Source organism: Dichomitus squalens (genome assembly GCF_000275845.1).
Source record: "Dichomitus squalens LYAD-421 SS1 unplaced genomic scaffold DICSQscaffold_62, whole genome shotgun sequence".
NCBI lineage: Eukaryota > Fungi > Basidiomycota > Agaricomycetes > Polyporales > Polyporaceae > Dichomitus > Dichomitus squalens.
Genome location: NW_006766944.1, coordinates 122662 through 149522, shown reverse-complemented (window position 1 = coordinate 149522; position 26861 = coordinate 122662). Strand labels below are relative to the sequence as shown.

The 26861-nt window shown below is 52.7% G+C and overlaps 8 protein-coding genes across 8 annotated transcripts in view; 2 read left to right on the top strand and 6 right to left on the bottom strand.

Moving 5' to 3' along the window:
* Nucleotides 1–2243, bottom strand: part of DICSQDRAFT_70253 (uncharacterized protein) — a gene marked incomplete at both ends in the record, with an annotated part of 3997 nt that extends 1754 nt beyond the window's left edge. The window contains 6 exons of the mRNA XM_007370172.1: nt 355–473; nt 760–761; nt 1418–1481; nt 1541–1579; nt 1636–1761; nt 1821–2243. Of these exons, the coding sequence (XP_007370234.1) occupies nt 355–473; nt 760–761; nt 1418–1481; nt 1541–1579; nt 1636–1761; nt 1821–2243 (773 nt within the window). The remainder of the gene's footprint in view (nt 1–354; nt 474–759; nt 762–1417; nt 1482–1540; nt 1580–1635; nt 1762–1820) is intronic.
* Nucleotides 2244–3818: 1575 nt separating this feature from the next.
* On the bottom strand, nt 3819–6246 carry DICSQDRAFT_150066 (uncharacterized protein; the record flags this gene model as incomplete). The annotated part of the gene is made up of 12 exons (XM_007370171.1): nt 3819–3988; nt 4045–4118; nt 4176–4259; nt 4316–4389; nt 4443–4545; nt 4602–4953; nt 5014–5164; nt 5219–5375; nt 5434–5606; nt 5666–5704; nt 5761–5886; nt 5941–6246. The coding sequence occupies 12 exons, from the start codon at nt 6244–6246 to the stop codon at nt 3819–3821; spliced, it is 1809 nt and encodes a 602-aa protein (XP_007370233.1).
* Nucleotides 6247–7285: 1039 nt separating this feature from the next.
* On the bottom strand, nt 7286–9802 carry DICSQDRAFT_70260 (MFS general substrate transporter; the record flags this gene model as incomplete). Its single annotated transcript, XM_007370170.1, has 16 exons — nt 7286–7473; nt 7537–7670; nt 7732–7924; nt 7989–8057; nt 8168–8200; nt 8261–8380; nt 8456–8527; nt 8585–8633; nt 8687–8840; nt 8900–8974; nt 9028–9051; nt 9104–9123; nt 9178–9255; nt 9361–9375; nt 9435–9502; nt 9553–9802. The coding sequence occupies 16 exons, from the start codon at nt 9800–9802 to the stop codon at nt 7286–7288; spliced, it is 1542 nt and encodes a 513-aa protein (XP_007370232.1).
* Nucleotides 9803–11646: 1844 nt separating this feature from the next.
* Nucleotides 11647–12565, top strand: DICSQDRAFT_140724 (uncharacterized protein). The gene has a single exon (XM_007370169.1). It carries the CDS (start codon nt 11664–11666, stop codon nt 12210–12212), a length of 549 nt encoding a protein of 182 aa, XP_007370231.1. The 5' UTR covers nt 11647–11663; the 3' UTR covers nt 12213–12565.
* Nucleotides 12566–13107: 542 nt separating this feature from the next.
* Nucleotides 13108–14018, bottom strand: DICSQDRAFT_163604 (uncharacterized protein; the record flags this gene model as incomplete). The annotated part of the gene is made up of 2 exons (XM_007370168.1): nt 13602–14018; nt 13108–13538 (listed from the first exon to the last, which is right to left on the bottom strand). The coding sequence occupies exons 1-2, from the start codon at nt 13966–13968 to the stop codon at nt 13108–13110; spliced, it is 798 nt and encodes a 265-aa protein (XP_007370230.1). The 5' UTR covers nt 13969–14018.
* Nucleotides 14019–14936: 918 nt separating this feature from the next.
* On the bottom strand, nt 14937–18598 carry DICSQDRAFT_129730 (uncharacterized protein; the record flags this gene model as incomplete). Its single annotated transcript, XM_007370167.1, has 10 exons — nt 14937–15349; nt 15405–16217; nt 16366–16400; nt 17022–17181; nt 17254–17633; nt 17777–17982; nt 18059–18232; nt 18267–18329; nt 18386–18482; nt 18579–18598. The coding sequence occupies 10 exons, from the start codon at nt 18596–18598 to the stop codon at nt 14937–14939; spliced, it is 2361 nt and encodes a 786-aa protein (XP_007370229.1).
* A 2992-nt stretch (nt 18599–21590) lies between these two features.
* Nucleotides 21591–22186, top strand: DICSQDRAFT_140723 (uncharacterized protein). Its single transcript, XM_007370166.1, has 3 exons — nt 21591–21745; nt 21801–21878; nt 21952–22186. Exons 1-3 carry the CDS (start codon nt 21703–21705, stop codon nt 22086–22088), a joined length of 258 nt encoding a protein of 85 aa, XP_007370228.1. The 5' UTR covers nt 21591–21702; the 3' UTR covers nt 22089–22186.
* Nucleotides 22187–22923: 737 nt separating this feature from the next.
* On the bottom strand, nt 22924–23696 carry DICSQDRAFT_174334 (uncharacterized protein; the record flags this gene model as incomplete). The annotated part of the gene is made up of 2 exons (XM_007370165.1): nt 22924–23408; nt 23471–23696. The coding sequence occupies 2 exons, from the start codon at nt 23694–23696 to the stop codon at nt 22924–22926; spliced, it is 711 nt and encodes a 236-aa protein (XP_007370227.1).
* Between the last annotated feature and the right edge of the window lie 3165 nt (nt 23697–26861).

The following is a 26861-nucleotide window of genomic DNA, read 5'->3' as shown; positions in this document are numbered from 1 at the left end:
GCGGCCCTTCTTCATGTACCAACGCGGCGACTCAGGGCAGAAGAAAACCTGAAGCGCGACGAACAAGGCGGGGATGCCAGCCTAAAGCGTGGCAATCTTAGGCTTGATCGCAGTTAGGGGAGACAGAGGAAGATGTACGCTTCCAAGCATCAGCCGCCATTTTAGACCTGTGATGCCGGAGGGGTCGGAGACGTTTTGAAAGGCGAGGTCCATCACGTAGCCAATCATGATTCCAAACGCCGTCCAAGTCTGCCACATCATGACCAGGCCGCCGCGGATGAGTGGGGGTGCACACCTAGTAGCGCAAAAGTATCAGGCGATGTGTATGCAAAGATGACTGCGACAACGACGCACTCAGCCGAATACACAGGGACGGTGGCACTCTTCGGACCAATCCCAAGGCCGAGCACAAAGCGGGCGACGAACAGGTGAGGCCACGAGTTGGTGACACCTTGCCAGATCATCAGGAAAAACTCCCCGCGCGAATTCACAGAAAATTAGTGCTAATGTCAACTAATGACGCCCGTGACCATTGGTGGTCTTATATCTCGAGATTTGCGAGCTGGATAAGTTCCTTGAAGGTAATAATAGGCATACATACTTTACTGCAGGCCCAAAAATCAAGGACTGTATGCTCAGAACACGTACAAGGCAAGAGAGACCATCTCTGCGTCTTTCCAAGTCAATTGAAGCCTGCCCTAAATACGGGCGCTCACACCACAGCCGCATCCCATTGCGCGCTCGACGCTCCGTTGCCACGTCTCTCCTTCCGACATCAGTGTGCCCACCCAATCTTTCCTCCTTCTTTTCACCGCTACATACGGGAGTGGCCAGTTTGACTGGTGGGTGATCTAGTATTAGCGGACATGGTGGTATGAGAGTGATACTACAGAAGCTGGGGTCCAGGTGAGTTGTAAGATACCATGCTGCATAGCAACTCGAAGGTGAGTAATGTACTACATCCGAAGGTAAGTCGTCGTCTGTGGCCTTGCCCAGCCGCACTTTGCATTTCGCGCCTCCAAGAAGTAAGTTGCGGTACTATAAGCTCATCAAGAGAGGATCCGGCCCACGTTGTAGTGCTATGTGTAGTTGGATGAGGTCGGATTAGCGTACCATGTTGGAACTTAGTATACAAGTTTATAGATTACTATGCAGTGTAATCATGCTAGTCGTTGTCGTACCCTTCAATATATTGAATCTATTGTACAAGCAACTAGAATCTGAAAAGACCAAACGACAGCCTGAATGGCGAGCAAATAATGAATGACCGCCGCTACGGACCCTGCCTACTAAGGCAGCTAATGGCTGCTGGTTAGCAGGGGACTTATCTTTTTAGACTAATGGACTAATCTCGCTGGTGAGGGATAATTTAGCTCGCTTAACGCCAATTCGCAGGGGGAGTTTTTCCTGATGATACAAGTGAGGAAAGAGAGCATAGCGGTCACGAAGATTGCACCACGACGGCCCAGCCAATCGTTCAACTGACATGTGAATAATGAGTTGAAAGGAGGAAAGTGCAAGCGAAAGAGATGGATCGTACAGGGCCAGTAAGCCAGCATCCAAGGACTCCGCAGCATAGCTGGGTAATCAAAGGCGTCAGACGAGCAAGGTGAAAGGAGCCGATCAGAGGCATACATATGGTGCTGAGTTGACAAGACCAACTAGCCACTGATTCCTGTTGGCTCCAGTCCCCTGCCCTGGGTCGATACCAAACTGCTTTGGGAAGAAGAGGTTGGCCCCATTGATAACAGACTCATCCATCTGCACCATTGTAAATACTCGTTCCATCGATAAAAACTAAAAGGAGACAGATAACGTACCCCCTGCACAGCAGCAGCTAGCGAACACATCACGACGAGATAGTACATCGTAAACGGCTGGTCCCATTTGTGCGTGACCTCCCTTCGCAGCACGTTCCGATCCTCGTCCGTCAGCAACGGCAGGCTCTCAAACAACGTCGGGTCTTGTGCCACGAGCGCACCCTTCTGCATAGTCTCCGTATACTCCGCGAGCCCATGCGTCTGCGCATACTCGGCGGCATCCGCCATGAGCTGCTCGTGGGAGATGCCCGCAAGTGGGTTCGCGAGCTTTGCGTTGAGGTTCTGGGCCGACCTATGCGATGTCGTGGATGAGCCTGGCTCACGCTGTTCGACGAAGGATTCCCGGCCGCCCAAGGAGGTCTTGTCTAAGGGATGACGCTTCTCGTCGTGCTGCGGGACGGAGTTGGGCAAGTACGTCGACATGGGGGACGATATCGGGTGCAGAAGGTGAGAGAGATGTAGGTGGGTGCATGATACAATTATCTCCCATCGTCGTCTTACGAGGTATACTGATTCAGGCCGCGCGTCGGCGGGTGAGTGTGGGGAGGAGAGTGGTGCATCAGATGTCACGCAGTGCCCGGAAGCTAGTCGTCCGTGCGTATCGCAAGAAGCTAGCACGGAAGCAAAGTTTGAATAGGACGGTTAGCAGCGGCTGAGCTGGTCACAAGTACGTACGCACCTGCACGTAGAGCACCCTAAAACCTTCCTGTGTAGTATGTTCCCATGACGTACAGATGAATTCGCACATGGAACAATTGTGTGTGTGTGTAAACGGTGAGATAGAGCGTCGGATCTATGTGCGGTAATGGACACGGCATTGCTTGGGAAGCAGTGAACTCACCTGTGGAGCAAAGGGACGCGGTTAGCTGTGACGACATCGACGCCCATCTGTTCGGCTCAGTTGTACGAATTATTACATACCCATTCAGGCTTCCTTTGAGAGTGTCTTCATGAACAACGGCAGTCTGTATTGTTATAGGCGCAAGACGTATCGCACAATCAAACAACAGAGAGACGGTGGTGTCCCCGAGTCGGCGCCGGCGTTATTGGGCGTCTGTTGTGCGCCTGCTAAACGCAGGCCGCAGGACACCGGAGTGCCCGCGTCGACTGCGACCCCGCGGCGCGCGCTGGAGCCTGATACGCCGGGGGCTAAACAGGCTTGGAGCTCTATGCGAACACGTAGCGTATATGGTAATCTAGAATCAGCGCCCTGGCCCGCATAAGGGTAAATTCGCCAGCGCCTAGAACGACTTTTCGCATACCAAATGTCTACCAAGCAGATGTAGAACAAGTGGAGAACACGGTAGTTCTTAAAGGTCAAAAACTCGAGGAGTACCAGCTAATCAGAGATCAGCATCGGGGTCAGACGCAGGATACCGTGTTCGAGCCTCGTGCGCACTCGCTCGGAATGAAGTGGAGCACCATCTCGAGCGATCTCATCACCGTTTTGTCAAAGAACCCCCATTTCGCGGCGCAAGTCTGCTCAAATGAAGACTGGAAAGTCTCCCTACCATGCAGTCCGCACGAGATGGGCCCTACTTATCGAGAACGAATATATAGCTCTGACTTCAACAGGTGTGTGGCATGTTACTGCAATCGTGACCTATATCAGCCAAGTGATCAGTATGCCTCACTTTGGAGTGAAACATAAAGAGACATCGTACGGAGAAGGCATACGCGGAACGGAGCTCTATAGTCTTAGGCCATATTTCCTGTTGGCTCAGCCCCAAGACCCAGTGCTCAAAAATAAATAGCCCTAGTAGGCCCCGGTTCTGACAGATAGATATATTATGACACAAGAGGGTTACACTACTTACATGGGAGTCGAGCTCGATCAACTCCGCCTCACGGAAGGTATATACAGTAAACGTATTAAGCGTCCACACGCCAGCACGACGTGGGCGAAGGGGTACTTTACGATGATCCAAAAATGCGACTATGGCTTTAATAACGGTCTGTAGGTCTTCCGAAGGCAATTGAGCAGCCTTAAGACTTGAATTAGATGGTGCCGATGCCCCCGGATCCGTACGTCTTCTCCCCAATCGCGCCCTCGTGCTCGTACAGCGGAGGCATATTGCCTACCTTCCTGCGGAGGACGTACTTCTGAAAATTGTGCCCGAATGCTTTGATCTGGTACGTGGCGTGGGTATGCGTCGGGACGGAGAACACTGGAATAGGACGAGATATGAGTGAAAACGAGCAAATCAAGGCGCAGAGCGCGTACCTTGATCTAGTTCTTCTAGGGAAAGCGCCTTGGTCTCTGGCACAAACAGGAGTGCAACAAAGAATCCGAAAACGCTGTAGAACGAAGTATAAGTTCTGGGTGTCGGTTTCATTCGGTCGGAGGAGACGCACTTCCAAGCCGCAAACCATCCGAACATCCCCTGTGGCGTCCATGCGCCGAGCAGTGCAGGCACGGTCAGTGCAACAACGAAGTTGCTGTCGCCACATGGTCAGTAGATGTATGATGTAAGGGCAGATCAAAAGGAGCTCACAAGAACCAGAGCAGCGCCGTAGCCATCGACATCCCAATGTCACGGACATACAGAGGGAATGCCTCGGCGGAATACTACGTCCAAAGGTTAGCCTCTGCTGCGAGGCAGAGCAGATGGGACCACTAACAGTGAAAGGAACAGGACCTTCTCCTGGAGAGTAAGCCGCAGTGAACAAATATATGCCGAGCGCGATGACACCGATGTGTGCCGGGCTTGACTGGGGTATCCAACTACATGCCAACCTCAGTCAGTAATCCCATCTCCTTGCAGCACTGGAACAACTCGCAAGGCGAAACCCGTCAACAACAACATCGCTGCCATAAGCGGGAACGACACCAATAGGAGGTTCCGCCTCCCAAATGTGTCAATTGTCCAGATCGCTGGGCCAGCGAACACGAAGTTGACTGCCCCATAGCCCCATGAGGCGATGAGCGCGGACGTCTGCGAGAAGCCGCCCTGGACGAAGATGTTGGAGGAGTAGTACGCAATCGCGTTGATCCCGCAAAACTGCTGCATGAACATGACAATGGTTGCCGCAAGAGTGGCACGCCGGTTGCGTGGGACGGTGAAGAGTTCGAGGAACTTGTTGCCTGTGCGCGAGGCTATTTCTTGTTCTGCCTCAAGGAGTACGTGCATATCTAGGAGAGGAAGATAGGTAAGCTTGGCACGGGAGATGGAGAAGGAACGGGATGACGTACAATAGAGGTCGCGCGCGGCCTGAAGGTCAGTGTGCCGCAGCCGACGAAGAGACTCGAAAGCCTTCTCGTGGCGACCCTTCTTCATGTACCAGCGAGGCGATTCCGGACAGAAGAACACTTGCAGAGCGATGAACAGAGCAGGGATGCCAGCCTATTTGATAGGAGTGAGTCCCAAGTAGATACAGAACCACCGAAGGAGATGTACGCTGCCGAGCATGAGCCGCCAGTTGAGGCCGCGAATTCCAGAGGAGTCGGGCACATTCTGAAAGGCGAGGTCCATGACGTATCCGATCATGATTCCGAACGCCGTCCATGTCTGCCACATCATGACCAAGGCGCCGCGAATGAGAGGGGGTGCACACCTATTAGTACGAAGTGTCAAATAGTGTGTACATAGAGGCAATGACGATAGGGACATACTCGGCCGAGTACACAGGGACGGTGGCACTCTTTGGACCAATCCCAAGGCCGAGCACAAAGCGGGCGACGAACAGGTGAGGCCACGAGTTGGTGACACCTTGCCAGATACAAGTGAGGAAAGAGAACATGGCGGTCACGAAGATTGCACCACGACGGCCTAGCCAATCGTTCAACTGACATGTGAATAATGAGTTGAAAGGAGGAAAGTGCAAGCGAAAGAGATGGATCGTACAGGGCCAGTAAGCCAGCATCCAAGGACTCCGCAGCATAGCTGGGTAATCAAAGGCGTCAGACGAGCAAGGTGAAAGGATTCGATCAGAGGCATACATATGGTGCTGAGTTGACAAGACCAACTAGCCACTGATTCCTGTTGGCTCCAGTCCCCGGCCCTGGGTCGATACCAAATTGCCTTGGGAAGAAGAGGTTGGCCCCGTTGATCACGGACTCATCCATCTGTGATGCGACTTTAAACTTCCTCTACGGAGACAGACCATATGGCAAACGTACCCCCTGCACGGCAGCAGCGATCGAGCACATCACGACGAGGTAGTACAGCATAAACGGCTGGTCCCATTTGTGCGTGATCTCCCTTCGCAGCACGTTTCGGTCCTCGTCCGTCAGCAACGGCAGGCTCTCAAACAACGCCGGGTCTTGTGCCACGAGCGCACCCTTCTGCATAGTCTCCGTGTACTCCGCAAGCCCATGCGTCTGCGCGTACTCGGCGGCATTCGCCATGAGCTGCTCATGGGAGATTCCCGCGAGTGGGTTCGCGAGCTTCGCGTTGAGGTTCTGGGCCGACTTATGCGATGCCATGGATGCTGGCTCGCGGCGTTCGATGAAGGACTCCCGACCGCTAAAGGACGCTTTTTCTGTTTGATGGAGTTTCTCATCGTGCAGTGGAACAGAGTTTGGCGAGGACATGGTGTCCGACGTCGGCTGCAGATGGGTTCCGGGGAAATGTGAGTAGGGGTAGACAACACGAGGAGTGCGTGTATAATATACTAACCTCCCTCCGTCCCCTACGGATGGACATGCGGTGTTACCAGACTGAGCCGCGTCTCGGCAGTGGGGTGCGTGGAGAGGGGGGTGGCGCGACGGACGTCACGCAGTGCTCGGAGGCTAGTCGGCCGTGCACGCCGTTTGAGTAAGTACAAAAACAGGCTATCAGCACAAGGCACGCGTGAACACAAACACCGTACGCACTCACACGGAACGCCCTAGCACCATACTGTGCACTGCTATCAAACCATGTACTAGAGATTCATCTGCATTACTTCACGCAGCGACTTGCCACGTGATTATTGAGATAGAATGTCGAGTTGAAGTGGTGAGCATTCACTCCGGTACGCCGGCATAACTGCGCAAATTGTTGAAGATACCAAAGCACTTGGCCTGTGGAGCAAGAGTAGTCGCCGACGCTGAGTTACGTGTTGCGTTAAGTCCTGAAGTACGTACGCACCATATGAACAAGCTTCAAGTCAGATTGAAGTGGATACAAGACAGCCTGCGCGAAGTGTCAAGCGTCTATTCCGCCTCGCCTTGGATATCGGAGCGCCTGCCATGGCTCCGATCGGCCCGATAGGGTTCGCGCGCTGAAGCTCCAACCCTCAATCCGTTCAAGCACCATTGAAGTTCAAGTTGAAGTCGCTAGAGTGAAAGTTCGACGGGCTTGATTAAGCCTGGTAACAGTGTAGGTTGAGTTGACCCTTCGATATTCTCTTCTACGCTAGCTCACGCGTGCTCTTGCATGCCAAGGCTCAGGCCTGCAGGCTCTTCTATAGACACCCCGGGGCCGTGACTCGCTACTACCTGACCGGCACTACAATAATCTCGTCGCCATCTCACCGGCTTGTCAGAGGGTATACTTGAACTCCGGTGCCCTGTCCCCCATCTTTCTCAGTTCCTCAGGTGCATACTTCTCGCCTCTCTCCTCCATATCTCGCACCCTGGCTCCCTTCCGCGCGTTTTCGCGAGTATAAACAAACAGAATGATGGGTGTAAGTATCAACCCGATGCTGACGAACATCATCTCGAGCCCATCTGTCGTGAGCGTATCCGTCGTTAAAATAGCTCCCGCTGAGAGACCTAACCTCAACAACGTACTTCCTAAAATGTACCGCGGCGCATCCTGGGAACGAAAGATGTTGCTCGCAATTGCCCCGCCGGAAGTTCCGAAGATGACTTGAATGGCTATACCCACGGCGCGCTTGTAATGTCCCGCTAGATTATTCGTGAGCCTGCATGGCTTCAAGTCAGCCCACAGCACCACATATCAATCTAAAGGCATCGCTGCCTCACCAGCATGTATCCGCAGGATACGCGCCATACGCTCCGGTAGCGACGAGAAATGTGGCGAAGTACTTCACACCGATGCTTGCGTTGGAGATGTTGATGGCAAATCCTGTTAGGCAGAGGAGCAGTCCGCATAGCACGAAGGGAGAGCGCTTCTTGATACGATCGGACCATATCGACCAGATGATCACAGTCGCGGCTTAGATGACGAAGGCGGTGGTTGATTCAGACACCTGCAATCGGATCATGTGGCACGAACGTACTCGCAACAACGTACGGAGGCACAGTCATTAGTTGCGAGATGGTTGCGTTAAAGCCAAATCTAGGCGAGCCTGCGATCAGCGAGGTCTGTCGATATGCACATGTAGTAGGTGCGGCTCCTACCCATTAATGGTCGACCTTCCATGGCTTTGATTAGCCTAATGACTCGGGAGGGCGGGACGTACGCACGGAAGGAAGAGGGAGATACCGTACACTAAACCAATGGACTGTCAATCTGATATTCTGATCAGTGGGGAGACATTAGAGAACGCACCGGCCGTGAGGACGGTCATGTTCACCAAGCTGATAAGCCAAACCTGCCAGTCGGTGAACGCTTCCCACACGTGCCGCAGCGCGAAGTGCTCGTCCTCCCCTACAGAGGAGTTATCGACTTCTGAGATCCGAGTTTCAGCAATAGCTTGTATGCAATACCCTGTGGTCACACGCCGGGGAGCAGATGGGGACATACTCTTGCGATGAATAACGTACGTGCGCTCTTCTGGGGTGAGGAAACGCGCCGTGTTCGGAAAGTCGACCAGGACTGGGAGGAAACCTTGTTCAACACTTAATGTTACTTCTAGCCGTAATCAAAACATACCAAAGAACGCGATGACGCCGACAACGACCGTGATGATACCCTCAATGATCTGAAAGACTTCTAAGCACCAATGTCGCAACAGGAAAATTAGGAAGTGCTTACAAAAATCCATGACCATCCGAGAAGCCCCGCAGTGCCGGACATGAACGATATGACGAATGCGAACAAGCCTGAGAACGCTCCTGCCAACGTCGCTCCACCCCAGAAGAGGCCGAGCCGCGTTTGGAGCATATGCCGAGGATACCACATTGAGAGGCTGTTTCGGTGTGCAAATGTCTACGACGTTATCATGGAGGGACAATGCAGGCAGCTCACTAAATAAATACACCTGGCGCGAAACCGGCTTCCGCAACGCCTAGACAGAGGCGCACTGCGACGAGCTGCGGATAGCTGTGTGCCGACAAGTCAGGCGAACAGCGCTGATGAGTCGAGGAATTGCATACTTCTTCACTATACCCATGAGAGAGCTGGCGATGCGCGTTCGATGAATGTACGGAGAATGGCAAAAGAGGGACCTACGTTGTGATACCCCAAAGTACCTATGCATGCAAGTATATCAGAAGTCATCGAATTGGAATGATGCGCTAACTTACTGTTATACCGGGGAGCCATCGTGAAGGACGGAACTTCTTAAGGACAATGCTATTCACGAAAAGTGAGAGCTGGAGAGACTTCTGGCTATGTTCACGTACCTTGCAGGTATCGCGCAGACGTCGTATGACTGGCCACATGATCAGCTCCTGTCGCCTTAACACAGCTCACAAAGGTGTACCCACTATGAAGTACATTGTCTACCACCCGTCAGTCAGTACGGTCGAAATCAGTGTTCGCAATTAGCAAGCTAACATACCAGTGCAATGTTATACCTGTTTCCGGTCAAGTCCAGCTGGGTAACGAGACCTTGCAGCTTTGCGTTCCCTAGACGCGCCATAAACATTCAATACCAAATCAAGCAAACTGCCACGCACCGATATTGCTTCTGTCGACGAACGAGCAGAGATACATGATTGTGATGATTGGCATGATATGCCAATCGATCTTGCGCCATAGTCGCCTCTGCTCCTCAGTACTGAGCGGTGGTGGAGGCGGTAGCTCCCTATCTCCACCGTATGAAGGGGTCTGAGATCCATCCGAAAGGCTGCGTGCCTCTTCGATCAGAACAACGCCCAGATCTTTCTCCGGTGCTGCTTTCTGGCCGTCAGTGGGATTACCGCTCATCGCTACGAGATGCTGGGGCTGAAAGGAGCAGGGGAAACGTTCGAAGGACACCGACTTGATCCTCTGAGAGTCGAAGGAGATCAGTAATTTATATATGAGCCTTGTTTGGCGGATGTTATACTCACCTGACTGCCTCATGACGGGATAAAATGGTACGTCTAAAATTACGACGAGGTACATATGGTTTCTTCTCAAGGATTTTATGAGAGTCTCCCTATCCAATTCGCACGGAGCGGGCCCCTAGTCAGCGAGTCGAACATTGTTGATGGACATAGCGCGCCATTGGCGGAGAATAGGTGGTGTGAGGGGTGCAGCCTGATCTATAACAGACCGGTGATGAGTATGTCTCACCTCCCAGTTGAGCCTTATAAGGACTCGTGTGAGGGACACACCTTGTAGATCGAGCTCGCGGACCAGGTGAACAGAGAACACTTCCTGGGTTCGAAGCAGACAAGACATCCTAAGGCCCTGCTACTCGTGTGTGCGCGACACCAGAGACTTCGAGCCAAATTTCGGGAACGAACTATGACTGATGTGCTATTAAAAGACAGCTAAAACAAGGCTTATGCCCAAAGTTAGCTCCCACTGGAGAAGCGTCATGCGTTGCCCATGGCTGCTTCCTGCAAGCGAAACTCAGGTTGAGATAACGCTTAGTGAATTTTCTTTCAGATTATGAATCTTAAAGCTCGTTGCTACTCACAATAAACGAGGCGCCCTAGGGAGTTTGCGTTCACAGTCTCTACTGTCTGATGGAACTCATTGAATATCAGCGTGGATGTACGGCGTGAATGAAACGCTTCGCTGTATGCCGATGGCAGCATAGACACGGAGGTATGTAAGACATTCCGCCAACATGTGAAAGGATATGGTTGTATGTGGAAAAAGTCAATGCATCAACAGGCTATGGTCGTGTGGAGATCAACGGTTTCTCAAAACGACTTGGATCGACGACGACGCATGTCACTAATTTATGGATGCGTGGCAGGCAGCGGGTGTAGCCGTGCTCACAGGCCAGCCGGTTCTGCCCGAGGCGACTTTCACACGGTTGTGGCTCAGGAAGTTAGTGCAATCTCTTGAGTACTGCAACCTGCATTAGCTGCTCGTAGCTTTTTGTCAACATGCTCCCTTTCCTTTGCGCGAGGTTGAAGGCGTTTGATCTGGCTAACTTAGACTCTCAACTGGAAGATCCATCTGTAGACTATGCCTAGTAGCAGAGCACCAACAAGTGCTTGCATTTGTAGAGCAGGCACTGCCAACCCCCGTCTACCACATACAGACGGTGTGAATCATCTGTGTCACATTGGTCTTATTCGTCTAGAAGCGCATAGACAGGGGACGATGGTAAGTGACATATCATGATGTCCTTTCTATGACGTTGACATCTGCTCCCGCTCTTCCCCCTAAAGATCTTCCGGAGGTTTGCATCGTATATCCATCACATGACTGGCTTCCGACTGTGCCTTTCTGGCAGCCTCAAAGTCATAACAACGTCAGCAATGCGTCTTCGCTCCACGTATGTCCCACGTTCACTGCATTGGCTATCACCCTGTTGAAACTCGGTATTAGCGGCCACGGTGAGCATCTCATTCTACGCCCACCCTTCTGCGACCTCAACTATCGCATTGGCCTATGTCTTTCTCCCAATCCCGCGAATAGCTAGGTTGAACAGCCTCTATGGCTGAGTTGGATACAACTCGAATACACGCATGCGTGCCTGAAAGGTTCGTCCCGCTGCCATCGCATCTGTCTACCGATGACGCAGACCCATCCCAACTACTTATGCCTGCTTCCCCCCTTGGATCTGTGCCTGCGCCTCGGAGGCGCACTAGTAGCTTCTTCACCATCATCATCCGCGAATTCAATGTTCCTGGGCGAGCGCATCCTTCTCTGGGTCTATACCAACCCTGCACGCCATGTGCACGACTCCGCCTTCTACAAATGGCACGAAACTGAGCGTACCCCTTCCCTCTTCGACATACATGACGACTCTTTCTTCCTCTCCTGCACGCACTTCATTGCTGCGGATTGCAAGTTACCGATCTATCTCTGCCTCTACGACTTGGTGCTCCCCAGTACCGTCTACGACCCCGCGTACATTGCCCTCCGCGAGAAACACGCGCTCGAAAAGCGTCGCGCCGAGTCCGTCGAGGGCCGCGTGTACGAGCCAGTCGACACGCCACATCTCTCTCCCACATGGTCAAACGACACCACAACAGATGATGAGCGTGCTACTGTTCGATTCATCACCGTCGTGGGGGCGGACTTGATGAAGTTCGCCGAGAGCAAGTTCTGCCGGTGGACGAGGAACCCATCCCCCTCCTATCGCGCGTGCCCGGTTGGGTTCGAAGCCGCCGTTTTGTGTACAAGGAAGCCATCGATTCCGAGGCCAGCGATTCTGATCAGGCGATGAGCGAGGTGGAGGCGGAGGCGGACAGCGAGAGTGAGAGTGAGAGTGGGAGAGAGCGAGAGCCAAAACCAACATGAGGACGGGGAGGGAAGGTGCGTTCGGACTGTCCGTCCAGATTCCTGGCCATACATGAGTGGACATCGCTGGATGTGTTCGAGACGAAGCAGTACAGGCGCGCGACGACTACACCATGGAGGACGGAGGTTTTGAAGGAGGGCAGGGTGCTGCGGTACGAGATACGTGTCTTTCGCGCATCCATGTCGCGGCATGGACAACTCTGACTGGTAGTCATAAACGTCTCTCCTGTTGTGTACTATTTGCTGATCCTGTGGTATGCAATACAAGCTGTGTGTTCTTTGCCTCCCCACCAAACCCTGTACGCGACCTCGACACGGCTTATTCACATGATTTGCCCAACTAGGATACGACGCCCTGATCCGTGTCTCCACTCCGATGTCACCGGTGCGCGCACCACGGTGCCTCGCATCCTTGGAAATCCAGCGTCCATTGGCAGTCCATTCGAATGCATGTCGCTTGAAATGATTCCCGCAGATATGATACGGTCTCAGATGGCACACGCCGCCGCCGCCGTTGCGAGTCAAGAGATTTGCCGGCGCAAGCACTGCTCTCCCCCTTGTCTATACAGGCTTCGTACCAAGAGTACGCAGGTGAGTCCATGCATTCGATGTGATGTTGGAATATGAAGCATTGCTCGTGCCCGACTACGAGCTAGGTTACTTTCTTGCGAGCTTGTCGCCGATACTCTGCTGAGGGAAGAGTCGGGGTAAGGTCGTGTTACATGCAAGTCCATCCCATCGTATGCGCTGATGCGAATATATCTCGCTCGTCTTGGACGCACGGTGGCGTGGTAGTTTGGGAAGATTCGTGATGATGGGAACTAACAACCCCCGTACACAATTTCCAGGGAACCGCTAATCACATAATTGTTTACATCATAATTGCCCCATCCCGGAGACACCACCCTCATCCAAAGCCCAATTCGATCACCGGGCTGTAGCGCCTCTATGAAGCTTGCTCCCCCTCCCGTACTGCATCCCATTGCCTGCGTTGCGTCTGCCTCCTGGTGCCGAGTCCATTCAATGATGTACGGTTCAGCTGGACGTTGCCCTATAGTGTTCGTCTGGATACGCCAGACGCAGCTCTCGCCGTTCGGGACCAGCGTCCAACCTACATCTCTGATCTTCTGCCAGAGCTCTTCGGGTGACTGATACACGTCATACAGCCCACCCGCAGCTGTGACGTCCTTGCGGTCGGGGCCGAGTTCTATTTGGCGGAAGATGCTGGCATCATACCAAGAGCGTTCCCGTACTGCTTGGGTACCACTGTTCAGCAATGCACTGACATGCGGTACAAAGCTCAGCAGTCACTCACGATGTTGCCACGGCCTAGGGCTACCTTCATCGCTAAAATCGCCACCCTTGATCGTCCATACAATCTTTCTCACCCTGCGCCCATCAAGGGTTTCGGGAAGAGGGGGACAGAGGAAGTAGAGCCGTGCCGCACTACGCTCCACTCTGGCGTGCACTATGACGCTATCGTACTCGTTCCGTTTGGTTCGAACGACAGGGCAGTATTCTGCGAGTTCCACAATGTAGAGGACAAGCTCCGTTGGTAGACCGAGACCCGACAACATATCGTGGACAGCGTATACGTGGACGGGAGTAATCACCGTATCCCGGATGATTGGCCATTGAGGTCTCTTTTGAACCTGTGGTTGCGGAGACACGTTCAGAGCCATCGGGTCGTCGGAGTCTTCTAGGGTCGGGATGCTGGCTGATAACGGCGTCGTATCGGTGCCAGCTGGAGCGAGTCCCCGCCATGGTTGTATCGAGCAACGATGAACACTCGGATTCCGCGTCGCTCGCCTGACCTTGGGCGTGGGAAGGTACTAGAGTCTTTGCATTATCAGTCCGTGGCAATACAGTCATCGGTCTGCACTGCTATGATCTCTCCGCTGAGTGCAGGCACTCCGATATTCTACCGTTCTGTTTTTTCATTCACCTCGTACAGTACGCCGTGCCCGCGTCTACCCATGAAAGTGTAGCCCATCGTTGTCGGCATGCATCTCGTCCGTCGATGCCGCAGTCGCAGAATGTGAAAGAATGCTTGCTCAAGGAGAGTTCAACTCGCAGCGATATCGCTCGCGATGTTAGCGGTGCCTCGTCCGGCCATACACTCACGTGATGTTATTTTGATCGCTTTCCCACGGCTCGGTCCACGGTTACTGGTGAGTAGCCGGGTTCCTTGCTGTTCCTGAACGGCTCAGTACTTGGCTGCCAACAACCTCTGCTCAGCGAGGACCTCGACAACACTCATCTCGCCAATACCAGTGCTGTTCTAAGCGCGTGTCTCACTCTGACCAGGCATTGTGCACTCAAGACTCGCTATAGGACAACTCGGTGAAGGACAACGGTACTAATGCGGTCATCGATCCTCCGTGTATTCCCAAAAATACATGAGTCTAATACTATGCTACAGAAGAGTGTCCAGGCTCGATCTATAAGGTGCGCCTACAAGTCCAAATTTCAAAGGTGTCCGATTCAGTATCCCGTTGCGCTGACTGGTGTCACGGGCTGCATAAGAGGCCGCATATCCCTGCACGCCTCCGCGTAGCCACGATTTGGCGAAAGGCGCGAAGCCCACCATCCGTGGCCGCGCGTGTTGCGACCTCTATGTTGGTCATTCTGAGACAAGATGGCCTGGCCCTCAGAACGCGGTCTCGGGAGTGCCTGTGTTTCGCCACTGAGGTTTTAGTGCGCGAGTTAGGAATGGCGTAATGGGGATAGCAGGTGCGAGTTTATTGGCGTTGGTTGGTGTACTTTGCCTCTTGCTACTCTTGGGAAGAGGGGGGAGGGCCCTCATCCGCCGTCGTTCGTTCGTACTGCTGTGCGCAGATTGCGCGGTGCGTGTGTGAGCCGCTGTGTCGACCGCGTCCTCAACAGCCGTCCGCGCCTCTGCTGTCGACTCGGTATCGCTCTGCCGCATCACGAAGGACATGGGGGATAGCGCAGAGTACGCGATTGAGGCCACGCTGCGCCTGTCTACCCACCCCTTGCTCGTGGACCGCGTCTTCTCGGGAGTGACAATGGAGAGGTGCAGGTACGGTGGAGGGTTTAGGTCTGTGCGTAGATCGTGAGCATGTTCATGTCCACTTCCGACGATATGCAGGCATACCTGCGGGCCGCGCTGCAGTTCTCTCCATCTCATGCTTCTCAAGGTATTTCCGCCGCAGACATAGCGCAATGATAACGAGTATGAGGATTATCATGCCGCCTCCTGCTGCAATGCCTATCTTGACCCTTTCGCTCAATGCCCTCCCTGGTTGCGGCGGCTGTCTATCTGAGCTGTTTGTCTGGGAAGCTGAGCTTGCAGTTGATGGTGCAGAGGTCGTGATAGTTGTGGCGGACGACGGTGATGATCTGGTTGGTGTGATTATTTTGTCCGAAGTCGATGATGACGTCTTGCTACTGCTCGCGGACCCTGGTGTGTTTGACATGGCCTGCGATGGCGGGCTAGAAGAAGAGGGGGGCGTCGCGGGATGGGTAGTTGCAAGTGACTGTGACTGTGATGGCGTTCGATTCTGCTGGTTGGGTAGATGAGGCTGGATGATAACAGTGGACGTCCTGGTCGTAAAGACCGTCGTCGTCGTCACGGTTGTAAATCCCCTCTGGTGGAGTAGTAGCGAGGTAGGGCGCAGTCTCCTGTCTCCGATGTCGACAGTTTTCGGCATGAGGCTCTTGGGCAAACCTCGGGGAAGGGGCTGGTTCTGACCTCCGTGATTGCACCCAGGTGGGCATGGGTAGTCACCGTGTTGTTCATGTGCGTGGCCTTCCGGAAGACGAAGTCTGTCCAATGAGGAGGACGGTGGGCCAGCTCGCCAGCCCAGTTGAGATGTCGCGCGCTGATTGAGAGAGGGATTGGCTTGATCATTAAGCTTGGGTGTATATGCCGCGTTTGCGCCAGCGACGAGCAAGGACAGGATAGTGGCTGTGATGGCAATAATATGCAGAAAAGTGAAGGAGGAACAAGGATCGCTGCATGCCCGTGGGTCGTTTCGGCCCTGATGCGTTGCCAACCCTCCTGTATGTTCATGTTCAGAGGTCATTCGAGTGCAGTGGGCCCATATCAATTGTACCTTTGCGGGAGATGTCGGGGCTGCAGCTAGCCATCCTGCGGAGTCGAATGTAGGAATGCAAAGGAGCGTTTGGTAGGTGCGCGAGAACACACGAGACGTCTGCACCAAGCCCCGATATCTGTACTCTCAGGAGCTTCGACCTCCCTACAGCCTGTGCGCAGGCTAGATGTCAGTTTCGTTGAGGATCCCTCTCCGTGATCTTCCTACCTCACGGTCGTCTGAGCGACTGCCATGCGTTGGTTGCTTCAACATTTCCGTCCGAGAAGGGTAGCAATATGGAGACAACTGACCCGGTCAAGCTTCCAAGACTATTGCTAATGGATACTGAGGTGATTGTCAGATTGGGCACATGGAAATAGGGTTTGAACCAAAGTACCAAAGCACAATCACTCATAGTTGTCATATCTTGACATCGTAGCTCGAGGCAGTGCAGTTGCAGAATGTTATGACAATGTGATACAATCGACATCACCGAAGTAACCCAGAGCTACCGCGTTCCGCATCAGTCTATCTGGTGTCCAATTTCAAGAAAACTACACCGTACGTAGCCAACGCATCATACTGGGAGCAGGATAGGAGAATGAGACAAGATACACAGCTCATATCATATGTTGGACTGATGCGGGTTGATGCCGTCCTAGAGAGAGAGCGATTACGACGTCGAAAGTGAGGTAGGCTGCATTGGTGGCGAGAGCGAAGGCGGGGTATGCGTCTTCTCTCGTATAAAGAGCCGTGGGTCCCAAGCTGTGATGGGTTTCTCCGATTCGTATTCGGACAAGTGGGAGGCCGCATCGTCGTCGGCACATATAGACGAGTCTGGACAAGCGCGACATTTAAGAAGGCAATATCAAGGGGCAGAAATAATCGAAGCTGGAAAGATTGTCGTACCGGGGTAGCTTGGTTCGCTATGCAATCCCGACTCTTCCTTAGCCCGTTGAGTTCTATAGTTACTCCACTTGCGGAAATACAACAGTCCAAGCACAACGAGCGCAATGGCTGTTAACGAACCCATCGCGATTCCAACCCTAATCCCCAGATTCTGCCCATGTGATGTCCGAGGCTTTGCCGACAACGAGCTGAGTGCGGTGGGAAGCGTCGCGGTTATTGAAAGAGATAGGGTCGTCTGGCTGTCTGTGGTTTCAGATGACTGCATCGTTTCCGAATCCGTGGGAGAGGTTCGTGGCGAACTTGCGGTCAGAGAAGTTGTACCACTTTGGGATGGCAGCGAGGATGACCAGAAGGCAGTGCTGGTATAGCTTTCAGTCGAGCTTTTCAGGCTCGTATTTTGATATGTCACGGGTGGATCAGACGAGCTCCTCAACGGCGTTGAAGTTTTGGATGAGAGTGAATGCGTGGAAAAAATGTTCGATGTCTATCGCGATGTAATGAGACATCACAATTTCATGCATACCGATGACCATTGGTCAACACCACACGGTTTTTTTTACTGAGCCACCGTGCCTCCCAATTGAACGTACCGGCGATGAATAGCCTCTCGAGGGCATGATTGTTTGAGTCGATGTTTCCGTGGTCGATTGAGATCCTGTTGATCGGGTTGACGTGTCGGATGACGTACACGGAGTGGAAGTTGACGTTATAGAGATATGAGTAGCGGAACTACATGTAGCGTGGAGGAAAGCCATACTATCAGTTAGTCATGGATGGCATACAATCTCAAAGACAATGGTCGTACTATGGGTTGTCCATTCTTGGAAAGACTCCACCACCTCCGAGAGTGAATGAAGGTGCCGTTATCAGGGCTGAGATGGGTTTGTAGAGTCTTGGTGTATGAGGAAGCATTTCCATTGGGTTTATCCTGTATGACTCGGATGAACTGGTACAGCAAAGGACGCTGCTTCAGCTCTGGCTAAGATGAATATGTTATGAACATATCCACTCACAGAGGCAAATAAGTCCAGCAGTATCCTTGGTCCGATAGTTTCTCGCAGAATCAAAGCAGTCTCCTGTTCAATAGGAGTTGGGAGGCGACAGGGAAGAATGAAGATCTAGCCTCTCTCACCTTGGAACCTACGAAGATGAAATAGCTGCGCCCTCGCCGTTTGACACCTGTACCCAGAGGGTTCCCCAGATGGAAAGACACTGTTACCCTTCTGATTCTGCGATGAACATCTGAACGTTCAATGACAGTTTTTGTCTCTCAGGTCGACTCGGGTATTTTGCTGGAAATTCTGGATACTCAACAGCTCATGCACCGAAGGACAGCACTGATCATCACGATGGAGTAGTATAGATCGGAATTTGTAACTTTGACGTATTTGGAGCGAGCCACAAGAAGAAGGCAAAGGAAGGTTGCACCTAGCTTAAGTGACCAGTGCGCGGCGTATCGTTATGCCGGGTTCTAGGCGGTGAATGGCTCAAAGACCACGAGCTTCAACATATGGAGGAAGTATATTCTGAGATACAGGTGAAATTGGGGAAGCTAGTGAACCACATACAGTCAGGGACTGAGCAGCGGCGTAACGTAATTGACAGATGACAGAGATATTGATGTTGTATGTATCAGACGGTAGTATTGGATGCGGACAAGGGTATAGGATTAGGGCGACTTTCTACACTGATACTAGTTACTAGGCCAACAGTAATATCAGCGATGCTGAAACCGAACGAAGTGACGCTTATGTTTCCGCAACGAACAGATCTATAGACAGGCTCTCCATGCCATTTACTAAGTCTTCCTACCCAGCATTGTGTAGTTCGGGTTTGTGGAACCATCTTGTAGCAGTGTTCCGTGACGACGACCAACAACTGACAGGCGGCGCTTAGAGCAGCGAAGCAACTGAAGAATTTTTCCGTACTACAGTTTCGTGAGCCCCCTCCTCAGAGCATGTCGGCATGCTTTGTGTGACACATGAATTTGTGTGCTCAACTATCCTCTCGCCCCGTGATATTGCGTCATTGTCTTCTAAAAGGCGCTACTGAGCGATGCGCGAGTCAGAGCAGCATGTTCTAGCCATGAAGATGCATCTCTATATACCGAAGGCCGGAGGCCCAGGATTAGCGGCTTTGGCCTATGTACTCCCAGTATAGACGCGGAGGCCTCCAATGATTTAGACCCTGTGTATGTGTCAGACAGTTGTTCATGTCCATCGTTTGACGATGACCATCTACAGACCGCAGGCTGGCCTGCTGTTCAGCCGAAAATGAGCCAAACCACGACCACGACAATTTGATTGGCCTACTTGGGGAATTTATGCATCAGGAGCAGCGAGTTTAGACACTGTCGACGGCACATCGAAGGGACGCATGTTGGAAGCGAAGGGCGGACGAGTGGCGTCTCAATCTCCAAGCGTGCTTCCGGAATAGGATGAACGTGATTAGGAGAAGGAGCTCCAGATCTGCGTGAGACCAAGAGCAATAGCGGCCTTTGAGCTCACGCGAAGGCTTCGATTGGCAGATGCAAGAATGGAAGTAGAAGTCGCCACTGATTGAAGAGATGAAGCCGCAGACTGTGGGTTAGAGTTAGAGTGGCACATCAAAGGTCCGGTCTGGTCTGATCTGACGGAGGTTCACCTCGAACGCCGGTAGTGAGGCTGTGCCTTTGCTATTGCTCCCAAAAGAGCCATTCACAGGTTTCGATGATGTCACGATGAACGGAGCGGGGAGTCTGGGAAGGTGGCAATACGAAAGTGGGTTTGAAATCACGAAATTGAAGGCTGCATGACAGAATGAGATGTCTGCATTGGCGACATCTGTGGCGCAGCGATTCTGGTTTTCTGGGTAGGCAGGGGTGTACAGGACCACGGATCTAAGGATCGCGGCGGTCCTGGCTGTGATACGGGTGGCTTCAGCGAAGCGGCATCGGCGCTGTGCTGCTCAATAGGGCGTTACACGATAAGAAGCTTAGGACATACAAGACTAGAATCTATTAAGTGATTACATCCAAATTGCCCATGAGAATCATCGTGAACGTAGAAGCGTCATGCTCCCAGTCCCGAGTAGCGCCAAAAGGCTGAGACTTGTTGTTCAGAAGAACTAAATCTAATAATGAACGTACAAGTAATGAGCGTACGGGAGTACAACAAGAAACTCGTTGATCGGCGTCCTTGTCCCTGCGTTTCCACACACATCCAATAAGTCCTATCCCCGATCACCATTCATAGCGCATCGACACTGGTCATCTCAGAGGCCCCCGTACCCTCAGTAGCCCTCGATATCCCTCCGTCCCTAAGGTCTTCAACGAGCGGTGCATGAAGTGGTGAGCGAGCATGGGCTGATCGTGCGATTAGCACCGAGACAGTATATTCCGTGCCTGCCAAGGCAAGGAGTTCGGGGGCGGTCGGAGAACAACGAGTGGAGCTCTGCATGACCTGCTCTGGGTAGGATAGGTACACATCCGGCTCGGGCGTCGGGAGAGGAGAGGGGTGCTCAACCCTCGCCCGTCTCGCACCGCCGGCACTGAGATGGCCCGCGCTGCCTTGGACGCTCCCGTCCACCGGAAATGCTTTTTCAGACAGCATGTCGAGAGAGGTGGCACTGCGTGATGGTTCGAATTGCGAGTCGAGCGGAAGAGTACCAAACCATGACCAAGTCCAAGTAGAGCTGATCTTGTTACTTGAGGAACCTGTGTGCGAAAGAGTTCCCGCGTACGAACCGCCACCGGTCAGCATCGGGTACTCTCGAAATCATGCCTAATAATGAACACATACCATCGTATCTCTGTCGCTGGATATGCCACCACCGGTGGTCATCGAAGCGATTCGACCTCTTTCGGGTGCACTTCCGGAGAACAAAGGCCGCTCCGATGATGATGACAAGTGCCCCAACGCAAGCAAGGGTGATGACAGTGATGGCCAAAGCGCTCAGCCCATGAGGGTGCAATGGACTTTGGGGTTGTGGTGATCCTGACAACTGAGGGGCTGACGACGAAGATGAGGGTGTCGGGACAGGTGGCGGTTGGCTCGTCGTGATAGATTTCGGGGCTGCTGACGCGTGGATTGTGGGCGATGCTACCAACGGTACTGGACTGGACAATGTATGACCGGGTTCTGACGAAAACGATGGGCCCGGTGTCGGTTGCCCCTTAGGTACTGTAGTATCAGCTGCACTTGGCGCTTGGCTAGTAACAACGTTCCCCGGGTCGATGATTGTGGCCGTACGAGTCGTTGTGACAGTGCTTTGACCGTGCGTTTGGAGGAAAGTAGTAAGGGTGGTAGGACGAGGAGTATGCGTCAAATGGGGCAGAAAGGGGGATATAATGGATGAGAGCAGAGGGCAGAAGGGACATGGGAGCGAAAAAGGTCCTGGACATCTCGCGGACTCGCATAGTTCTCCAGTGTCTGATGAGCGCAGTTCTTCCAGTACGTGGTGGTCGGGCATATGAGTTATGCTCTGCAAGAATACAACGGCAGACCCTATATCACTGGCAAGAAAAGTGATGTTATGCGTCGATGGGGAGGGACGAAGGAGTCTCATACCGTCACTGTCAACAGAGATACCAAAACAGGGACTGCCTAGTATTTTTGACAGTCGAGATAATAGAGACTCTCAATGTCCTTGTCCAGCACGAACAATTAGAACGTGTTCAGCGCCGTCGGATCAAATGGAAAACAAGAAGACACTACTCACCTCGAGTACCATCTAGCAGGATTATTCGAGCCCAAACACGCTACAACTGTGTACGATTGCTCGGTGAAATAAGAGTGGACCCTCTGCACCTAGAGACGGGGCTCATTCCTGATGTCACGAGGGTTCGACAGCTCTGATTATATCTCGTTCACAGATAGATGAATGGAGCGCCGTAGCAACGATAACTTCGCCGACAACTATGGTTGCGTGAATCACCTGGTAATGCGGCTTAAAGAGTGATCTGTCACCTAGCGGTTCCAGAAACACAGACAGTCTGTGGGATCGATCTACATCAGGATGATGAAGAATTGAGGTAGCATCGCTCACCGACGCCATGATGCATCGTTAGACTGTGGTGGAATCAGGAAGGGAATGCCTATGAATCCTTGTATCGAGCGAGATCAAAAGAAGTAGACCACACAGACAGCGTGTTACTGTTTTCAAGTCTTTGTTCCAAGTCCCGATTGACAGTATTAGTACTTGCGTATGCCAGCGTAAGCGCGCCAGTGCCACGTCGTACGCGCACGGGAGGCGCACGGGGTGACACAGGCACATGACCGTGACGCGCCTGCAGAACCCCCGTGACTATGCGGCCGAAGCACACGGAATGCAATGCGAGCTGAGCTATGTCTCGCCTTGTCCGATCCCGAACTTATCAAAGCTCCAGAGTGACAGACTATAGTCCAGATGTATGGCCCAGCAGTTCAGGGAAGGTCTCTACGTTTCTGTGATATGCATGTGTTTAACAGGTTCCGCGTCGTGCAGAGCACTGCTCTAACAATTAGATAGCCAGGGAGAGACATACATTGAGTACAACAGTGAAAGGTATCTTCCAAGTGTGGTTCTATGACAAACGTCACTCGACCGAAAGTCCGTCGTTCCATGATGAACGCCAAATGGCCGCAAACAACGCTCCGGCCACGCGTGAGAAGAGCACTGCATCCGGTGACACGGAGGCGAATAGCGCCGCAGCTACTTCCAAAGATCGTTCTCCTGAGCGTTCCAGGGCCGAGCGCTGTCACTGGACGCGGCTAACAATCGCGCGCGGAATGGGTTCTTCGGCGACTGCACCGCCTGAGGTGCCACGGGAAAGTTAACTTGAACGTACTGCGACCTCGCTTGATCGGAGGCTGAGGGGGACATGGGCTGGGGTCTAAGAGGTGGGTACGAGGGAAGTGTCCGTTCCGTATCGGAGAGGTCGTCGCGGTCTGCATCTGAAAGAGTGTTTGATTGGACACTCTGCTCGGTGATTGTGGACAGGGCAGTGACTCGCGCGTTCCTCGGAGTCCGCTTGCTTGAGCGCTGGGCGGAGCGGGAAGAGAAGAGGTATTGAGGCGGTCTCCGCTTCTCCTGCGCGAACATGTCTGGATCCCATTCCGTGACGCCTTTGTTGGAACCGTAGGGCTGTCCGGGCTCGGATGGACATAAGTCGGACCATGTGGTAGGACGGCTCGCGTCTGCAATGATGATGACTCTGAGATGTCGTTATCAACGATGGTGAAAAAAACTCTGGACGCACTGGTAAAGTCAAGGGTGCCAATGCTTGACATAGATCGTATCCGCAACTGCCGCGTCGCACGTCGTCGCTTCCGCAGGGCGAAGACTGCGAACGCTGCAAAAGCAGCGATGACTAGGCAGCCGACAACAATTCCTGCAAGACCACTATGCTTCAGGACGCGGGGCGAGCTATGGTTCGAAACAGAGGGTGGGTCAGGAAGGTTCGTAGAAGTTGTGGCTTGGCCCATCGGAGTCATCGGATGAAGGAGAGAGGTGTCTGACTGGCTGTCATCGTCTCCTGAAGTGGAGCTAGGTTTCCCATGTGTGGGTATGGGTTCTACCGATGGCAACTCCGTAGTTGAGGATTCCCTGATTGGAACGTGTGCTGGCCCCAATGAGGACGACATCGTTGCTGACGGGGAAGGTGTAGTGGCGGTTATCGATGAAGATGATGAAGTCGGAGCATCTGCGATTGTCAAGGAATAAGGTTGAGGTAATAATTCTGCGGTACTAGGGACCAGTAGAGAGAGCGTTCCGAGGCAATTGGAGTTGAGGCTCGTCCCTTGAATGGGGCCAAAGAGTTTCGGGTTTGAGACGTGCCCGTTTCCATCGCTGACGTGCGCCCAAAACTGGAAAAGTGCAGGAAAGTCCACGGGTGTCCACACAAAGGTGGAGGCATTTGTCGGTCCTAACTCGCGAGTATCGTCCGTTATTATTGCGTTGATATTCACTGTGAAAGGAGACTGGCCCCCTGTCCACGAAAACTGAAATGAACCGCATTGCGTAGGAGGGTTTAGCCCTAGGTGAAGAATAATCATATCAGAGCCGTGTGCGTTGCCGGAGGCAGCAGTCGAAGATGGCATTCTCTCTGATAGAAGTAATCATGAGGAGAGCTCAGATGGAGTGGTATTCGGCGTAAGATGATAAGGCATTTCACTGACCTCCTAAAGGAACGTATACTCCACGCGGACGTGATCAGCCGGGCACACCTCTATAGGGCCGTCAGAACCACGAGAAAAGAGTTACCACGAGACGCTCACCCGTATCGTAAACGGCCTGAGTTGCACAGAGGGAGCGGAGTGCACCTGAGAGATCTGAAAGACGAGGGGCTCTCGTGCAGCCAGCAGATTTTCAGAGATTGGACTCGTCGAGCGCTCGATAGAAAACCGTGTGTTGTTGTTGTACTACCGACTGCCTGCGTGACCTGTGGAAGATGAGAGCCTTGCGCACAGAAGGCACAATGCATGCAATATGCTGAGATACTTACCTTTTCTGTTCAACCAGCCTACCAACGGTGAAAGACGCTTCGCAGTATAGCTACAATCATCAAGTGGTAGATGCTATCTGCTGTGACATGGCAACTAGGCGGACGAGCTGTGAGATGAACAGCAACTTGCTGCGACGAACATGAACGTTCAGATGTATTTCCTCCTTTCTGACACTGTACTCGCGTGATACAGCATGTTCGCGAGCACACGCGTACTCCTTCAACATCCTGCATTGCTTTCCTGGATCCAGTGACAGATGGTCGTCAGGGCGAGCAGCAGAGAGGAAATGAGGATGGAAGCGCACTTGCGATCTGTTGGTTCCTGTTGCGTCATTCAATCTCTGGCCCTCCGACGCGCGCATGTCAGAGAGATGAACCTTCCGTTCCATTCTCGGTAACGTTGACAAGGACAATATATTATAGCCTGCTCTGAGTACAAACTATGGCTGTTAAGATTGCTTCGAGCGGAAACGACTGTCCAAGACCCTCGACAGTACACCCAACCAGTCGACCACAAAGCCATCGTGACGCCTGCAATTGACTAAAATTTGCGTGAAATGGCCAGATCAAGGCTGAGATCATAGTCAGCGAAAAAGGTCAGGATCCTCAGAGGGACTTTTGAGGCAACACTAACATTTCTCCATTTTGTGCATCATCATCACAGGTGCCCTTCCCCCCAACTGCCGCCATTGGGTCCTGCGTGGGTTGATTCCCAGCTAGCCGAAGCCAGCAAACGGTTGCGGAATGGATTCGTCGAGGAACGAGTGATACCCACTCGGGAGTTAGCATCTGCCCAGCTGCCTCTATCCTGGGCGGGCATAGGTACTAGCGGCGGATAGGATGAGAGACTTGTTGCGATTCCAGGGTAACTATCTGTTTAGAGCGTTAGTAGTGGGACCCTTCTCGAAAGACAAATGAAGTACCTTGCGTGACCCTGATAGAATGGTGAGCTACTGGAACGGGTGAAGGGGTCTTCTCCCGAGTAAATTGACTAGGATCCCAGGAGAGCTCTCTTTTGATTTGGCCTGGTAGCGCATGAGGCTCGTGTTCGAGATTCTCAGCCGTCGCTTCTGACCACTCATCATTGGCAGTGGCAGCGTCTATATTGTCAGAGAAAATATCTCATCAATGGTGACGAGTTCCGCCTATCATAGTACACGACTGCAAAGTCATTGACGTACTCGCGTAATTATATGACCGCGGACGCGGTCTTACAGAATCTTCCGCAGCTTTCCGTCGCTTGCGCATGATGAAGAGGCCAAGCGCAATGAGCAGCCCGAAGACTACACCAGCAATTGCGATGCCGACAATAGCGCCCACGCTAAGTGGATGACTTGAGCTTCTCCCAGAACGAAACTCATCTGCGGTGCCCGACGGTGGTGGTACTGCAGAGGAAGAAGCGCTGGAAATCACTGCAGGTTCTCACATAAGTGGTCCGCGGAGCTCTACTGTAGTACCAGGTATCAACCTACTGCCGGGTGGAGACGTAGTGCCGCTTGGACCTATGCACCTCGAGGTCAATTGCATCCACAGTAAGACGTACGAGGCGTATTTACCTATGCTGGAATTGGTGCCTGATGAATTCGAAAGACAGGAATCAACTCCGGGTTGGATGATGAACGGACCAGAATCGGATGGGGCAAGGCTGCTAGTGTCCGAGAGTACAAGGTGCAAGCGGGTTCCTGCGGTGATATTTGCCGTCCAGAAAAGTGTGTTGTTGGTGAGACTGTCGAACTCTTGAGCCACGGTACCGTTCACTTCGTAGACTATCTGCAGTACGTAGGGGGGTACGCCGCCTTGCCAAGTCAACTTGGTTGTCCTACACTGGGTGGGAGGCGGCTGCGGGGTGTCTACCTCGAACGCAGCAGAACGCGTGCCAACGGCACGGGGCGGCAAGGAAAACATTGCCTTGCGACGCGTTTCAATGGAAGGGAATGACATATACAGCGAGTATTTGGTGAGGTTCCTGTCGACATAGGTCAGCTCCCTTGCATCATATCGCCAACTCCTACAAACAAACCTTTACTTATTGAAGGAGTGCTTGACGTAGGTAAACAAGATCGAATGGTGAGCGGTACAGGCAGCAGCACACTAGTGCAGATATCGAGTACTTTGCTGAAGCATGAGCGATATTCACAGAGGGACA